The 18,047-nt window shown below is 52.8% G+C and overlaps 1 protein-coding gene across 1 annotated transcript; it reads right to left on the minus strand.

The window, feature by feature from the left end:
- Positions 1-34: 34 nt before the first annotated feature.
- St6galnac2 (ST6 N-acetylgalactosaminide alpha-2,6-sialyltransferase 2) lies at positions 35-17,494 on the minus strand. Its single transcript, XM_051181157.1, has 9 exons — positions 17,278-17,494; positions 12,732-12,792; positions 8,938-9,112; positions 8,202-8,364; positions 7,462-7,600; positions 5,278-5,381; positions 3,309-3,392; positions 1,791-1,890; positions 35-1,016 (listed from the first exon to the last, which is right to left on the minus strand). The coding sequence occupies exons 1-9, from the start codon at positions 17,394-17,396 to the stop codon at positions 849-851; spliced, it is 1,113 nt and encodes a 370-aa protein (XP_051037114.1). The 5' UTR covers positions 17,397-17,494; the 3' UTR covers positions 35-848.
- Positions 17,495-18,047: the final 553 nt, after the last annotated feature.

The following is an 18,047-nucleotide window of genomic DNA, read 5'->3' on the forward strand; positions in this document are numbered from 1 at the left end:
GAAAATGGTTTTCAAAAGCTCATGAAACGGAAACTGCCTCAGTTGATGTTTTATTGAAGCTACCATGTGAGGATGAGGGTCCGTGACTCAGTAGCATCCTGTTGGTGACAAGGAGTGCTACATCTCCAGTAGGATTTCTCTCAGTAGCGGCAACTTAGATGTAGTTGGTCAAGAGCTAGTACCTCCCGTGCATTGGTGCTGGATGTCCTTAAAACTTGGGCCTGGGTGCTCCTGCCTGCTAGGCTGTCACAGTCCTGAGCTGCACCTCACCCCTCCCTCCACAAGGAAAAAAAAAAAAAAAAAAAAAAAAAAAGGTAAAATGGTCATCCATCACTTACCCTATTAGCTACCCTCAAATTACATTCTGCCTCTGGTTCTCGCTCTATCACGAGGCAAAAATGTCCTGTTCTCAGAAAGCTTAAGATGTCCTCACAGGTTGAGTGGCATTTGGGACTTGATGTGCCATTGGTTCCAGCTAGGTGTGGGCCTCTGCTTGATAATGATAATCCTGAGTGGCTCCTTTAATGTCCTAGTTGTCCAAGACCAGGTGCTGGCTTTGAACTACCAGCCTCTTTGCTGTTGAGGATTGGCTGTCTCATTTTGGTAAAAGTTCAATTCTAAAACAAATTCTACAAAGCAGTCTGCCTTCCCCTACTTAAGACCCAGAAGAGCTGTCTTGAGTCAAGATGGTGTCGTGTGTTGCACAGGCTCTGGTGATGTGATGGCCACGAGTCCTTCTCAGGACCCTCTAGAGAAGTAGAGGGTCAAGGGGAGTGATGGGTGCCTCTTCCAAAGGTTGAAAGGTCAAGAGAAGTACTTATGAAGCAAATAAATCAGTACTTTGGGGGTCAACGCTGGAAGAGCCAAAGGATGCCAGCATTGTGCAGACCCCTCCACAGTGCAGCTTCCAGGGACAGATCGTGGTTTGCGTAGAATATCACTGGTTTTTTCTCTCGATCGAAATAGTGGTCTGAGTATTTCTGGTAGTTGCTTGTGATGAATCCATAGGCACTGACCTGGGCAAAGACAGTCAGAGTTAGCGTTTATTGGGCCACAGGTGCAGTGAAGTGACTTGAACTGGAGTGTGCCTGTCCCCAAGCAGGTTCCCCTGGTGCAGATGGGGAGGGGGGATTAACATGGGCACCTCGCCGCCCTTTGTATGCACCCTCACAAGGTGAGTCAAGGTGAGTCTTAACCCTACCGAACAAAGTAGGTAATTGGTAATTGCAAGTGTCCCCATTCAGACAGTGAGTGGCAGAGCTGGCTTTGTAACGTAAGAGTGACGCAGACTTCATGATCTTGAAGTCAGGGATGGGGGAGACGAACTGCATTAGAGCAGGTAGAATGAATAGGGCAGGGCGCTGACTTCCACCCCGAATGCCCTTACAGGGGTGACAGCCTTTTGTTTTTAAGGTATCAAGGATTGAACCTAGAGCCTCAGGCTTCATAGCCTGCCTTTGAAAACTATCACTCTTGCCTCCTCCTAGGGACCTTTTACCACAGAGTTTCAGATTTGCTGCATGTGACGGGCTGAACCTGCTGTCCATGCCAGCTCAAGGATGTCCCCATTAAAGGATGCTCCCAGCCAGATTTTGTTTTCAGAAGAGCTGTTTGGCCCCACTGCACCTCAACTATCCCCTGGAGTAAAGAGAGGGAAGCCAGGAGGGAGGTGTCGTGAAGCAAGGATCTGACCCTCTTGGATGACAGGAGTAAGCAAGTAGACAGGCACTCCTGTCCTGGGGAGTCCGGGCTGTTGCTGACTCCCACAGCTCCCGGAGGAGACCACCTACCTGGTCACAGGTATGCAAGGCTGTCAGTAGCATGAGCGCTCCTGTAGTAGGCATATACATGTCTCTGAAACGCGTGTTAATCAACTTGGATTTCAAAAACCTGAAAGGACATCAGAGGCGGTAAACCTGAGCAGGGGTTAAGGGGCTAAGTGAGAGGTGCTGGAGCAAAGCCCTCATCACGCCACACAAGCTCCAAGACCCCAATCTGGATCCCCAGCACCCACGTAAAGTTGGGCACAGTAGCATACATCTGTCCTATGGTGAGACGGGAGGCAGGGACAGCAGAATCCCAGAAACTCAACGGTCAGCTACTTTGGCCAATGTCAAGAAAAGAGAAAGCTGATGCTGAGTTTACACCATAGCCTCTGGTACTCGCTCTAGCCCTCTCCACAAAGATTTACAAAGAGCCCCGAGAAAGACATTCAGGTGTTGAATGCCACTGAGGTAATTGCAACGTTAGACTCTAGGCTGGCCGCTCAAAGGGTTGGAGAAGTTCAGAAAGGGGTCCTTCTACTCCAACCTTCTACTCCCTCTATCTAGGGAGTGTCCAAGTGATCCAAGTGTGGGGTTTTTAGGATGAAATGAGCACCTTATAGGAGCGAGAGCCTCCCCTTTCCTTCTACAACTATAGTCCTCCATCCTATTATCTTCAATGTCTGGGCACACATAGATGGCCTCTCTATTTAACCTGAGATCCACGTTTCTCTCCCTCACACAATGGACCAGCAGGAATAATGGATGAGCAGGGAGCTCACTCAGATTCTAGCTCTGGGTGTGATAATACCCACAGGTGCTGATCTTGGATCTGGATCTATGGCTAAAGCTTGACTGGGAAGGTCACTCAAGCTCACAGAGCTTCCGATGGCCTCTCTCCACCTACTGCTCCCCGCCGCTTTGTTGAGACGTGGGCCTTTGTGTTATACAGTGGATTTCTCAACTGCAGGATGCCCAGCACTGGGTACCCCTGCTGGACCTGTGCCCTGAAGGATGTTTGGCAGATCCTTGGCTTTTATCTACTAATGTCACGCCCCCTCCATGACAACCCAGACTGTCCTGACCGAACCAAACATCTAACCTAACCTCCCCCGACACCGAGACCCACCATCGAGGAAGGGGGCCATGAAGTCATTGGGGGAAGGAAAGGGTGCTCAGACTGTCCACCTTGACTCTCCCATCAGTGGTTTTGGGTGGGCTGGGTTTCGGAGCCAAAAGCGATATTAGACTTTTACCACCCAATACCGCTGTACACCTTCCGGCTTTGTGAAAGTCCCTGGAACCCAATTTCCCATTTCTTGCTTATTTTGTGCCGACCCAGTCAACTGTATAACCACCTCCATCACGGTAGTAAGACAGTAAATGAATTGCAGACGCCTTTAGCACAGTGATGGACACCTGGCACTCAGTACAGGGCCGCTGCCCGGTGCCCAGCTGAAGGCACTGTAAATATGCGGGGATAGGGGTAAAGGTAAAAGACAAAAGTTGCTCCTCCTACCCCCGCCCCACCCTCATCCCCCATACCTCTCTGTCAGGTAGCGGATGAAGTCTGGATGCAGGAGCTTGAATTTACCGGCAGAGGTTTCTGATCCAAAATAGGTGTGAGGCCTAGGTCCCGCGGTAGAAGTGGACAGAGCGTCCAGTACCATCATATTGAAGGGAGAGCGAGGGAAGTGTTAGCCGCCGGTGGTAGCGGTACGGACGGGGTTGGGAGTAGAAGCGGGAGAAGGGGGTGTAGAAGGTGGCTGGTAACACGGATGGCACCACGTGCGGTTTCCCCTTCAGCAGGACCTCGGTTGGTGGACAATAGGAGAGGGAGGACGGGGGTGTGAACAGGGCTGGAGGCGTGGGGTAGGAGCACTGCCCCTGGGGGACGTGAGGGGGCGGGGGGAGCAGGGGTAAGTAGAGAGAGTCAGGGGGCGGTGGTGGCGCCCGCCGGGTCTCCTGGGCCTGGCACGGGAAGGGGCAGGGGAAGCACCGGTTGTACGGCAGGGGTGCTGTCGGGGGCTGGAAGAAGGGGCCCTCCTTCATGAAGCGAGGCACGTAGGGGGCGATGTAGGAAGGGATCTGGCGGATGGGCCCGATGTAGGAGGCCGAGGTGGCAGGGCTGTGGGAAGGGGACCTGGTGACGGCCACGGGCACCGAGGGCGTCAGGGAAGGGTTTCGAGACAGGGATTTTAATCCAGTCTGGGAGGGAGACTTGGAGGCTGGAGGGGTAGGGGCTTGAGTAGACCCTCGGGACACGTGCTGGACATGAGGACTGGGGGACTGGGAGGAAGCCCGGGAGGAAGGCTGAGAGGCGGCTGGGGTGGGGTTATGAGAGGTTGGGCGGGAACTAGTTCCCCGGGTGGGGGAAGGGGAAGGGGCCGAGCCTCCAGAGTTAGGGAAGGACTGCTGGTTGATTGAATTATCAGCGTGGTTAGACCGGGACTGGGAAGGGGACTGGGTTGGGGACGGATTAGGGGTGTGGGAGGGGGAGCTCATTGGTGTTAGGGAGGGTTATGTCCACCCGGGATCTCTGAGGTGGTTTCCCCAAGGGCCCATTCCCAGCGTGTCACAGAACCCACCCTCAGTTCTCATGACCTATAATAGCAACGCCAGGGAGCAATTGTTAGGTAATGGTAGGGTGGGGGTGGGGCGCCCAGCAGGGGCTGGCCCGGTTTCTAGCACTGAACCCATGAGAAATCTGCTCTTCGGGAGAGTGGGTCACACGTCCCAAGAGTCATCTGGCCACAGTAGTGGCATAGGTTTCTCAGGCATGAGACATCCAGAAGGCGTATGTACAGTGGGTTCAGGCCAGGGCTTAGATACGGATCAAAGGAGCTGGACTCAGGCCTGACATCCAGGAAGATGGTGTGAGGACATGGCAGCCTCTGTTCTCACCTCTGTGGACTGAGCCTGGGGGCCTAAGTGTTCTTGGCTCCTGGGCAGAGCCCTGGGGAGGAAGCCTCCCTGCCAGGGTCTGTGTGACAGGCCTCAGTTTGCAGAGCAGTGTGCTCAGTGGGCCGGCTGCCGGCTTGTCCTCTATCAGGACAGAGGGGAGACAGCCCTGGAGCTGAGGGCCAAGCTTGCCCTTCCTCTTATCCAGCTGGTAGGGCTATTTGGGCCCTGAGTCACCTGGAAGAATGTGAGCTCTGCCACATCCACCTGTAGCTTTAATGTCGGCACTTCTGGTGGTCACCCATTACCCCTCCACCCACTGAACAGAGTTCTCTGAGGCCTGTGGCCTGCCACACTCGAGGGTCCTCACAAGATGGCCCCCACTGTCAGCCAGTGCACAATCTCAATGCTAAATTATGCTGAACAATTAGGGACTTACTGAATGCTGGAGATTTCTCTCTTCTCTTTCTTTGCACAGCTTCTTATACTATAGCTAGGGCTAAAGACCTATCAGGCAGCTTCTCTACCCAGCCATGGGACCTCAGAACAAGGGGGGATGCTCACGGTGTCCCCACCCCCACGACACAGACTCACACACCACTCAGCGGCTCACCTGTCGCCTCTATCGGGGCCCTCTGGGACAGGTACACCCAGAATGGCTGATCTCAGCATGAGGTATTCACGGATGCTGGAGGGGATGAAGATGTACCGAAGGTCCTGTCGGTATCAGACAAGGCCAAGTTCAGCTCCACAGAAAAACAGTCCTCTGCCTCATCTTGACACCCAAGGGTGTGAACATTTCCTTGCTAGGCCGTATTCCCACGCCGGTTTCATTGTAGGCTCACAGGACCTTTCACATCCGTGGCCCCACCCCTCTCCCATGAGAGTCGAAGCCTGACTGCCCATCCCTCAAGGACTGGCTACACTTTGTGACTAATGCATGGGCTCTTCTCTGTGATTTTTGTCTTTTGGAGACAGGGTCTCAAACTCCCTATGCGGCCAAGGAAGTCCCGACCTTCCTGATCCTCCTGCCAGAGTCTAAAACTAGAAAGCAGAGAGCTGGAGAGATGGCTCAGTGGTTAAGAGCACTGGCTGCTCTTCCAGAGAATCTGGGTTCAGTTCCCAGTACCCACATCACATGGTGGTTCATAACCAGCCACAACTCCAGTTCCAGGGGATCCAACGCCCTCTTCTGGCCTCTGCACGCACCAAGCATGTACATGGCGCACAGACATACGTGTTAGCAAAATACACATCTCAGAGATGGTCATAAAGGGCGCTTGGCTTCCTTGCTCTCTCTGGATTGCTCCATCAGGGGGCATTAGCAGTCATAGCATGAGGACTCTCATGGGCTCTCCAGAAGGGCCCAGGTGAAATATGCCTGTAACACGACTGTCTGGACCCCAGCCCCAGCCCCACTCCTGCTTCAGATGGGAGCAGACCACAGCCCGAGAGAACCTGAGCTAGAGACACTTGTTAATCCATTCCCAAATGCCTGACACACTGGCTTGATGAGGTGATAAAGGCTTATCATGGGGGGGAGCAGATTCCAGAGAAGTATATTTTGTTCTCTCATGAACTAACAGTTTCTATAGTGAGGACTCAGGGCACAGACAATATGCCTAGGCCACTCCTGAATGTCCTGATCACAGGCAGAAGCTTCTAGAAGCACGGCCCATCATGTCCTAGGCCAACAGAACCCCACACCTGAGATCTCTCTCACTCTGCATATGGTACCCAGCAAGCTCGAGGCAGAAAGCCGGCATTAGGGCAAGTGAGCCTGGAAGGAAGACCCAGGGGAGAGGGCTCCAAGGCTTGGCTTCGGCACTGGCTATAACAGACTATGAGCCTCTTTGAACCTCCATTTCCTACAGAGTTCTGATGAGAGTCCAAGAGCTCACACATCATTCTGGTCGGTAGTGTGGAGAAATGGAAATATCTCTAGGGGGCCTAGATCTGGGCAGTTTTAGCCAAATGCTTTTGGACACATTTCCAAACCTCTCAGCATTTTTCCCTGCTAGAGACAAAGGCTCCCTGCGTGGACCTGGCTGATCTGGAGCTCACTCTGTAGACCAGGCTGGCCTCAAACATCAGATATCTGCCTGTCCTTGCCTCCCAAGTGCTAGCACTGAACGTGTGTACCAGCTTCACGCCTGGTAACCTCTCGGCGACCCTTAACTCTGCCATCTGAAGACAGGTATGATGATTCTACACGGAGCGACCGTGGCACTCATGTCCATACCCTGTGACACTCTGGGGACAGAGGAGGTACCCAATAAATGCCCTTGCACCATAGATAAGGGAACCCCGGGTGAGCAGTCTAGGTTTGAAACTTGGGGCTTGTGCTGACTGGCTGCATGTCAGAGCTCCGGTCTTCAGTCCTCCCCAGTGGAGTGGGGTTCACAAGGCACCCATCTTCATTCAGTATTAGTCCTTGCCCTCCCATGTTTGAGGCAGCCCTGAGCCACTGGAACAATCTGGGAAATCTCCAGCAGATCTGCCTTCAGCTCTATTATCTGACTCATGTGGCTGAGATCTATTTTGTTTTGTTGTTTGAGACAGGGTCTCTCTATGTAGCCCTGGCTATCATGGAACTCACAGAGATCCTCCTGCCTCTGCCCCAGGAGTGCCCAGATTAAAGGCATGCTCCACCACGCAGGTGGCCAAGACCTTAACACTGCCTACCTACCCATCGTGGGACAGAGAGTCTGTGAATCCCAAGGCCCACCCCACGCAAGAGTTCCTAAGAAGACAATGCCACTGTCAGCCACCGTGGCCCACCCATTGGGGGCCTCACCTGCCCTTGTGGCACAGAGGTGAAGCCCAGCTTGGAGTAGGCGATGAGGGAATTCTTCATGGTGTTCACCGTAAAGCCGTAGAAGGAGGTCTTGGTGCCCACGTCGAGCTCGTAGCCTTTGATCACTGCTCCATTGAGTCTGGCCCCAGAGAAGCCCGTCAGTGTCTCTTTGGCTACGCCATGCTGTCTGGTGTGGCATTACTCACAGACCTCTCCCCTCTTTTTTGAGAATACCCGTTTGGGGTCCAGCCTACCCTCACTTCCTGGGTCCCCAGGGATAACTTTCTGAATGGGTGAATCTGGCCCTGGGGATCATTCCTCCCGGGTTCCTTTACACTGGGCATCTGTGCCCTCTTCAGGGTTGGTCTGGGACAGTGGTTCTCAACCTTCCTAATGCCAAGACGCTTTAATACAGTTCCTCATGTTGTAGTGACCCTCCCTATAAAAATTATTTCTGTTGCTACTTCATAACTGTAATTTTGCTACCCTTATGAGTAGTAATGTAAATATATGTGTCTTCCAATGGTCTTAGGTGACCCCTGTGAAAGGGTCGTTCGACCCCCCACCCCCAAAGGGGTCAGAACCCACAGGTTGAGGACTATTGGTCCAGATCTGACATCTGCCTATCCTAACTGCCCTAGGCTGGCAACTGCCTTAGCCCTGGCCTCGGGGCAGATGTTTCCCCGGGACTAGCCCAAAGAGAGCTGTTCACCCAGCTGCCTAGCCCCTGCCCTCATTACCTGAACACATAGTCATGGGCATCGATTTTCTGACCCTGACGGGACCCGTTCAGAATGCCTCCGTTACCCACCACGGCACACCGAATACAGCTTAGCGGTTTGGAAACACCAAAGAGCTCCGCACTCTCGGAGTTGTTGAGAAGGCTCAGGGTAGAGACAACAGCTGTGGGTGAGGACAAGGGGGAGCCACGGGGAGCGGGCTGTTGCCAGGCTTTCCTCAGACTGTTTGGCTTGGGAGCTACGTTACAGAGACCCGGGAAGCAGGACAGGGCAGAGTGGGGGTCAGTGCTGGGGGGGGGGCGGATAGAGAAAAGGATATGGGGAGCCTGGGTCCCTGGACAGCTAGAGTGGCCAGTTCTCTTAAGACTGTGTATGCTCCAAAAGTAAAGAGTCCAAGGCATGGGGTGGGCCTGAGCGTGGTGGTTTGGGCAATATGCAGCCACGATGGCGCCATGCAGGCCCCTGGACCTCTGACATCTGACTACCATTAAACACTGCACATTTTCCATGCCAAGGAGACCCCAGGATAGTGAGAGCCACTGAGCAAGGGGATCTCAGCTTAGTCCTGGGTATCTGGATGAAGATGAGAGAGAGGCAGGGGTCACACAGAGAGGGGGCCCACCCACGAAGCCCCCCACAGATGCTGTGAAGGCAGCCAAGGCCGGGACACAGCAGGGCCAACAGAAGGGGCTGGCTGAGGCGGGGGCAGGGGGAGAAGCAGCCGGCGCCAGCTTACTCTTCCGGGAGAGCCCCTGCCACCCATAGGGGACCTTGTAATGGCTCAGATTGTTCCAGAGGTCTTGAGTGAAGAGGCCGCCCCACAGCAGCACTGGAGTAGAGAGATCAAACAGGCCCCGGAAGTGGTGGTCCTCCTCAATGGCCAGGGAAAGCGGGTATCGGCAAAGCTGGTTCTGTGACGGAAAAGAGGAGAGTCCAAGCCTGTCAGGTAGGGGCCAGGGTGTGTCTCCAGGGAGCCTACAGACCTCACAGGAGAATTCAAAAGGAGGGGCTAGCTTCTTTTATCCCTCCACAAGGGGCCACCCCTGGATCTTTTGGCTGAAACAGCCTATGATCCAGAAGCCGAGTGAGGTCAGGGAACTTTTTCTGTTTAGCCCGCCCAGTCCTTCCTAGTCCAGATGACACATGCCCATGTTTCAGTGGATCTGGCTTCATAGTCGTTCAACTCACACTTGGGTAAACTCGGGGTGCTTCACAACCAGTGAGCACAACCTCCTGTCAAATGGCAGTTCTGGGAAGTACTGTGCCCCTCCCCTCCGGATGCTTATTTCCAACCCTAGCATTCATGTGCACTGGGAGCCTTAAAATGAGACATGATGGGCCATTCGGGTGGCTTTTGCCCTCAGCTGGCAGAGCCAGCCACAGAGAGGCATTTGGACTGCAAGAGTTCTGCCTTTATCGATTAACCCATAGGTGGGTTAATGATTGGATGACAGCCTGGAGTGGTGCAGCATATCCTTAATCCCAGCATTCCCAACGCAGAGTCTGCATGAGTTCATGGCCAGTCTGGTTTAAATACTGAGTCCCAGGACTACCGGAGAGACCCTGTTTTGAAGCACCATGATAACAATAAGTAATAAGTTTGATGGCATCATGGGAGATGTTGGAAATGTCTACGGTGAGGCCTCACTGGAGGAAGTTGGTCATTGCAACATGCTTTGCGGGCCGTGTCTTGTCCCAGGGTCCCTTGTGTTCTCGCACCCTCCTTACTGGCTGCCATGACGTAAATGACTCCATTTTACCCAGATGTGACCATGGACTGAAACTGTGAGACAACATTAACTGCTCTTCCTTTGAAGTGTTTCTCTTACACGCATGTCACAACAGAAAAGCTAACACATTGACCTTGCTTGGAAATAAGGTATTTGTGAATGTCACCAGGGTGCAGTCTTATGAGCTCAGGCCAGACCTAAATCCAACGACCAGCCAGCCCCAGCCCCACGATGATGAGGCGGCCTCGGGACTGACGGGACTGACGCATCCAAGGAGTCATGGTGAGTCAAGCAGATGACATCCTGGAGATGCCAGAAGACTGAAGAAAGCAAGGGGGGGGGCTCTTTAGAGTCTCAGGGGAAGAATGGACCCCCTGATGTGACACTGGTCCTCTGGCATTCACAACCAGTGGAGAGTTGCTTTGCCTTAAAAAAATAAAAAATAAAAAAGAGATGCATATGTGTGCTCATGCATGTGAGAGCAGCTTCGACAGAGACCAGAGGCATTGGATCCCCGCAGCAGAGTTGGGGTTCTGGGAGGTTGTGAGTGAGCTGCTGGTTGGGGGCAAGTCTCTCCACCCCCGCCCTCCTGCAGGCAGGGCCCAGGAGACTGAGGCTCCTAACCAGCCCTATTCCAGAACTCTGCTTTTCCACACTACTGAGCCTCACACAGCCTTGGTGTGGGGGTGGGGCAGGGCTCTGTTACTTCTGAATAAGCGCCTTTGTTAAGCCGTTGATCAAAGGGCAGGACAGGAAGTGGCCAGGCAGTGGTTTCTGCTATCATGCAACATATGAGCATCCCACACTATGCAAAACCACAGCAATTCAGGCCACAGGGCACACGGGGAGACGGGATAAGTGGTGTAACACCCCAAATGCCGCCAGCGGTGCCAGACCCCTGATGTGTCCCATGGCCGGGGAATATATGCTCTGTCTAAACCTTGGAAAGACTGGAGGTTTGCTCGTGGGTTTGGATACTGGTGTCCGAAGGGTAAGTAGTTAATGAGGCTCAGTGAAATAGCAGAAAGGGGTTTGTTTAGAATCAGAAGGGAAGCTGTAACGGCAGATGTGTGTGTGAGCCCATGACACAGGTAGTGAAGTCTATGGGTGTTTCTGTATAGTCCTGCATGATCCGGCTCAGTTATGTGCACTTTCTGCTTTAACTAGTGTCCTCATCAACACCTGTCAATATTTCCTTAAGACAAGCCAGGCACATTCCCGCTCAGATGACGTCACTTTTCCTTCGAAGCCACAAATAAATTCCTCGTTCTGGTCCAAAACGTGGGAATCCAACTGGCCTTGCCTCTTCCCAGACCCACACCTCCATCAATAGCTTCTCCAACAGAAGACTCTTTGGGCCCTCCGTCTGTGTGCCTTTCTTTCTTGGTCTCTGGGATCCATCCTAATGAGTTACCCATCAAGATTTACCTTGCTACATATGTTCAAAAGGCACAGCATGCCTGTTTTAAATGAGCTGGGGCTGTGTGTCAATTAGAACCAAGTAGAATATCCATTGGAAACTTAGACGTGACCTGGTCCAAGCTCTCAAGATGCTTATAGCCTCTTCAGCTGCTAACCACGTGCCCAGGACTGTTCCACACACAGATTCCCTCATCGCCTGACAGACCAGACCACTATTCTGTTTCTGAATGCCTGGGCTATCACTAAACTCTTGAAGGCATGGATCCTTTTCTCTCTGAGCCCCTGAAACCTCAGTGAACACGTCCAATTCTTAAGCCTGTATTGATCCATAAAAGAAACAGACATCTCCCAGTTCAACCAGTATGAGCTGCTGGAATGGCAGGAGAGAGTCCCATTCCCATGCATCACCCAGCATGCGGCCAGTTCTAGGGTGGCAAAGGGGCTCCCATCCCAGTGCTGTGTGACACGTCGGGTACCCAGCTACCACTTAGGGTTATAGACTAGAGTCCTGAAGATCTAAGACCCCTGAGACAAACAAGGGGCATTACCCCAGAGCTGGGCTCTTGCTCCTCAGTGAGCAAATGAACTGCGACTTATCCTAAGTAGACATTTTGAGGAATGGTACAGAACCCATTCAACAACAACAACAACAAAAGACACAATTTTAAGGGGCTGCAGGGACAGCTGGGTGGTTAGGAGTGTGTGTGTGTGTATACTGCTCTGGCAGAGGACCAGGGTTCAGTTCCCTGCATCCACACTGACTGGTTCACACTGCCCATAATCCTAGGTCTAGGGGATCCTATGCTTTCTGGGTACCTGCACACACGTGGTGCACATACATACACACAAGCGGACCAAGCAAATACGTACCACTAATAATATTAACTTTAAAAAGAGACAGTTTGAGGGGGCTGGAGAGATGACTAAGTGAGGAAGAACACATAATACTCTTGCAGGGGACCTGGGTTCAGTTCCCGGCTCCCACAACTGGCTGTCATTCTAACTCTGGGGGTTCTGCTCCCTGTGTCCTCTGTGGCCCCGTACTCACACGCACACACATACACGTACACACATTCAGACACATAGTTAAAAGGACATGGTTTTCAGACTTCCACGAACCTTCTTCTAGCTGGCTTCACTGCCGGACAACTTATTTCTCCACCATTTTTCTGCTAGGATACAGAAAACACTGTCTCCCAGGTCAAAGATGCCTGGGGAAGATGGATGTTTATCTCTGTGCTGGTAGAGGTCCAAACACATTAGACCCAGAAGCCTCAAAAATGTTCTTGTTTTTGGTTTTTGTTTTGTTTCCCCCCTCTCCTCCTCCCCTCTGAGCTGGAAGATGCTCAAAGTGCCCCAGAGTGGTGGACCACTGTACCTTCGCCTTTTCGGAATTCGGTGCCTTGGGTTCAAAGAACACTCGAGGTGGTGTGATGCTCCTGGGGGATAAAGACAGAAGTAAAGTGGGATCCAACAGCATCTCAAGCTTCTAGCCTGATTTCCTCAGCTCCCAGGCCGACAAAATGCCAGGGTCCCCAGGATGTTTATTCCTTTGATCTTTCTTCCACACTGATCCTGACTCCCTCTCTATATACACAAACTACCCGGCACTCAGCTACATTCTGCTTGGCTACGCAAAGGAAGAAACTAAGCAAGTCTCTCAGGAAGGGGTGGAAAAGTGGAGTTTATAGGAGTAGGGGTGGTTATGATATGAAGACAGCCAGTCCCTGGGATTGTGACAATCATCTATCTGAGAGGCTTGCCAAGGCTCCTGGGAGGGAGCGAATGTTGCAATATATGCCCTTAATCCCAGGATTTAGGAGACCGAGGCAGAAGGACCAAGGGTTCAAAGCCACCTTCTACTACACAGATTTGAAGCCGGCCTCAGGCTGGTGATGAAGTCTCAAGACACAGAAGCAAACAGTAACAACAAAAGCCTGAGGGGGCGTTAGGTTGTTAGGAATGAGATGGGGGGACGCCTCTCCTCCAGTGGAGTGTGCCCACCCTTCCCGTGGAAGGGTGCCACGTGGCTTGAAAGCCTGACTCGTAGGGTTTGCGTGCAGCCTGGTCTGGTCAACTCTCCACTGACTCTGGAAACCTCAGTCTCTGCCTCTGTTCACCAGTACATGGCTCGCCCGATTGCTGGAAGGTGTCCAAGAGAACAGCTAAATCACCCCACATGAAAAGGTCTTCTAAATGCCAGCCATTGTCCCCAGGGGAGAAGGTGAGGGGTCTTGTGCCTTTTCACCCAGTGTCTTCTAAAGAGAGGGCAAGAGGACGCTGGCATTTCCCAGGCACTGCGAGGCCCTGGGAGAGGATGAAGAAGCAAGCCTCCGGTGGCCAGGGACTTGGGGCCCAGTCTCCTGTCACCCTGAATCCGCTGAGCCACCCTTTGGTTTCCAAGGGTTCTAGTAAGATCCTGAAGGGACTGATCAGGGACGATCCCTCCCCCTCCTCCTCCCATCCTCCACTAGCCAGATGTCCACCCCTATAATCCCGGGGATCCTCGCTCCTCTAAGGAGCTGGGACCTGGGACAACAGGGCAAAATGACTGAGCCGGTGCGGTGCAGATGGTGGAGATTCTCCTTAAGTCTACCCTCACCCAAGCCTCATGGCACTTCCCAGCTGCCCTGGGGTCGGTGACTTCACAGGCCCTCTCTTAGGAATCCAAATTCTTCCAGCTACCTAGGGCCCCTCCCTCAAGGGAGGTAAGCACCCACCCATACCTATGAAGACTTTGCAGCCTGAGAAATAATAGAACGGAATGTGTTGGTCAGGTGTGGTGGCACCTGCTATAATTCCAGCACTCTAGAGGCAGAGGATCAGGGGTTCAAGGCCCTGCTCAGCTACTTGAGCAAGTTTGTGGCCAGTGTAGTGTGAGTTTTAAGAGATACTGTCTCAAAACAAAGAAGCAAATAGCCAACTTAATTTAAAAAATGTGCTTATAATGTATGTATGTGTACTGTGTGTGATATGTGCTGTAATATGTGTACTGTGTGTATGTGAGTTTGTGTGCTGCATGTGATATGTATACTGTGATATGTGTGCTGTGTATGTGTGCTGTGTGTGATATGTCTACTGTGTGTGATATGTGTGCTGTGTATGTATGCTGTAATATGTGTACTGTGTATGTGTGCTGTGTGTGATATGTATGCTGTAATATGTGTACTGTGTGTGTGTGAGAGAGATTTGTGTGCTGCATGTGATATGTATACTGTGATATGTGTGCTGTGTATGTGTGCTGTGTGTGATATGTCTACTGTGTGTGATATGTATGCTGTAATATGTGTACTGTGTGTGCTGTGTGTGATACATGTGTGCAGTCATGTGTGTGAAGGTGCACTCACTCTGTACCGGGAACTCTGTGGGAACCAAAGCAAAAAGGATGTATAAACCCAGCGATGGGTGCCGTGCTGTGAAATACTGCCCTCCTGGGCATGACATGGCCCTACAATCATGAACTGCATCAGAGCGGCTGCAGTTAGCTGCCTGCCCTGGTCCTGCACAAGGCCGGGCCTGCCAACAGTCACCTGTGGGTAGGGAGGGGCTCTCGGGACCCTCCTCTCCCTTGGGAAAGGATTATTGAATATGGATGCGTTCTGGAGACTGGGAGTCATTGTCTTCTCACTGGTGAGCCTACCAGACTCTAATGAACCGTTCCACACCCATGTTCACAGAGACCCTTGGTTAAACTTAGGGGTTCAAAAACAAAGCAAAATTGCAAAGGGGCTTGCTTGTGGGGAAGGAAGGAATGCTGGTGTGTGTGGGGGGGAGAGGGTGAAGGGTGAGTCATTAGAATACATTATGTACACAAATGGGAGCCCCCCCCCCATCGCCCAGAAAGGGTTTCTCTGTGTAGCCTCGGCTGTCCTGGACCTTGCTCTGTAGACCAGGCTGGTGTGGAACTCAAGAGGAGGTCTGTCTGCCTCTGCCTCCCAAGTGCTGGGTTAAAGGAGTATGGTACCACTGCCTGAGCCACATACAGAATTTTCAAAGAACAAATTTAATTTTAGAATATTGGCTATAAAAAGTAACCTTAAAAATAAAATAAAAAATTCCCAGATGCCAGTCTGTGGTGGCACACGCCTTTAATCCCAGCATTTGGGATACAGAGGCAGACAATTCTCTGAGTTCAAGGCCAGCCTGATCTACACATCAAGTTCCAGGACAGCCAGGGCTGTTACACAGAAACCCTGGTTTGCAAAAACAAAACAAAAAGAAGTCCCCAGAGAGGAGACTCCTCTGGAACCAGACTGTGGGTGGGTGATGAGACCCCCTAAGGCGCATTAAGAGCCCTCCTGTGCTCTGAAGGCTGAGACACCCCCCCCCCACTAAGTAGCAAAGGAGCCCTCCTGAGGCCCAGCCACTCTTCTGTCTGGACTGTCTCTTGGCCCTTTTCACAGGAAGGGTGCTTAGCTCCCAGCCATACCCTGGAAGCCATCTGTCCCCCTGCCCTGCCTACCGACTTCCTACGGCCAGGCTGAGTCCTAACCTGCCCCCTCCTCCCCCACAGTCAGACTGTGCTACAGCAAGCATTAACACAGACAAGAAAAAGGGCAGGTGCTGGTTTTGTCAGGTTTGTTTTTGATGTTGTTCTGGTCTTGGGGACGGAATTCCAAGGCTTCATGCATGGGAGGCAAGTACTCTACCAAGTGAGCTAAGTCTCCAGCCCCTGTGTCAGATTTTGTGAGGAAGAAAGACCTCTTCAAGTAGAAAAAGGTTTTGCCAGAGTGCACAGGGGAGAGGCTTCGATGGTGGCCTCAACCTATCCAAAGAACTATGGTCAACTAGGGAATGCCAGAGCTGGAGAAGCAACCTTCTACACCGACTGGTCATCCATCTGGTACCAAGTGGTCAGCCCTGAAAACGGACATACAAGGAACAGCCATACAGACTGTGCAGGATGTATGCATGTATGTCCACATACATGCACACAAGCAGCAATTAATGAAAAAAGAGGCCAGGCATTTCCAAAAAAAAAAAAAAAAAAAAAAAAAAGGCAAAGTAGAGGGTAGAGGGAGAAAAGGGAAGGGGGAAAATAATGTAACTATAATCTCAAAAATAAAAGAAGTAATAGAAGTATTTTTCAAAAAGGGAAAGCTTCGTTGAGGTGTAATCAAGATGTAACTAACCCACCGAGTGATGTCGCCTGTGGAGTTAGGCCCTGTGTAGGATGTTGCCAGCTGCGGTATTGTCAGCAGGGGACTAGGCTCAACTGTTTGCAAGTAATGTTCATGTTATTTCTGTGTCCTTTAGCCAAACACTGCTCATTTTGTTTTCACCTCGGCAAACTTTTCTGAGACCTGTGCGGAAGCAAAAGGACTAGGGAGAGACAGGCAGGCCGGTAGCTGAGGTTCTTCCTGTCCCAAGCCCACACTCTAGGTATGTCTTGCTGTACCTCCCAGAAATAAAGCTAACCCCCTTGAGGTTTCTTCAGGTTTCTGTAAAGCAGGAGGAACAGGGCGGTACGCTCGGAAGGGTCCAGAATGGGCCTTTATGTTGTTGCAGGTGCAGCTCGTCTGTATACAGGGCCATGTGCAGACCGCGCTTATCAAAGCTAACACTTGAGCAAATAAAAGGGAGCCAGGTGCAGGCGGGTCTCAGCTCGGAGCCCGGCTACCTCCTACCTGAAGCGCTGGATAAAGTTGGGAAAGAGGGAATTGGGTCTCAACCTTAAAAGTGGATCCAGGAAGAAAGTGACAGCAGGGGGCTTTTAATTAGGGCTGGCTGAAATTAACCAAAGACGCCAGGGTCTCCAGTGCGTTCGGGGCGGGCAGAGGCGGCGGGTCCAGGTGGCAGCACGAGATTAAGGCGGCAAAAGGCGTGTCCCCTCTGCGAGCCAGCCCGGGGTGTCCGCGGGCGCCGGCGGAGCTGGGAGCGCGCCCTCTGTCCGCGCCCTGGGCTCAGTGCCCCGCAGCGCTTACCTGGCCGGGGCCCCGGGCTCCTGGGACCGCTGCCCCACCGAGTACAGCCTGAAGAGGATCCCCGAGCAGGCGGCGACGAGCAGGAACATCCGGAAGAGCCAGCGGCGCGGGAGGTCCATGCGAACCCGGCCGGGGTGCGCCCCGTCTGCCACCCCTGCGCCCTGAGCTCCGGGGCGGGCGGAGTGGCAGGACCTGGAGGGACGCGCGGAGGCGGTAGCCCTGCTCTGCCCCGCCCAGCCCACCGCGGGCCGCGGAGGCGCCTCCGGGTCCTGCAGCTCCCCCTGTGACCTCGCCAGGCCGGAGGTCGCCACAACTCCAGAAACTTAGCGTGCTGTCTCTAGGACCGCCACCCCACCCCCACCCCCACCGACCGCCAATCCGGGCGCCCCCCCCCCTCCACCCGGGACTTCGACGGCAGTCTCCACGGACGCGGCTCTCCCGCCAGAGCCACAACCCAGACGCACATAGCCCAGAGTTGGGCAGGGATGTATGGTGCGCACCACCCAGGGCCAGCATGTGCGGTGCAGTTTGCTGTGCTGGCTTAGCACTGTGCTATTCGGGACTCATCTGAGTTTTATGGACTTAAGAAGACGGTGGGTGGCAGCTGTGAAACCTGGTTGGCTGCTCTCGCTAGGACTGTGAGGCTTGATGGTTTAGGCCCTGGTACCTTGTGTGTTCGCATAAGAGCACAGAGAGGCTTTCACCAAAGGATAGAACGAAACCCCTTAGCCCAGATTTGGGATTGGAGGCAAAGAGTTCAGGCAGGTAGC

This window comes from Phodopus roborovskii, unplaced genomic scaffold, assembly GCF_943737965.1.
Source record: "Phodopus roborovskii unplaced genomic scaffold, PHOROB, whole genome shotgun sequence".
NCBI classification, from domain to species: domain Eukaryota; kingdom Metazoa; phylum Chordata; class Mammalia; order Rodentia; family Cricetidae; genus Phodopus; species Phodopus roborovskii.

Excerpts from the sequence above, each read along its gene's own strand:
- St6galnac2 (XM_051181157.1), bottom strand. The coding sequence starts at position 17,396 with ATGGACCTCCCGCGCCGCTGGCTCTTCCGGATGTTCCTGCTCGTCGCC. Across the intron at positions 12,793-17,277 it reads GAGCCCGGGGCCCCGGCCAG|GAGCATCACACCACCTCGAG; the intron begins GTAAGCGCTGCG and ends TTTATCCCCCAG. Across the intron at positions 1,891-3,308 it reads ATCCGCTACCTGACAGAGAG|GTTTTTGAAATCCAAGTTGA; the intron begins GTATGGGGGATG and ends ATGTCCTTTCAG.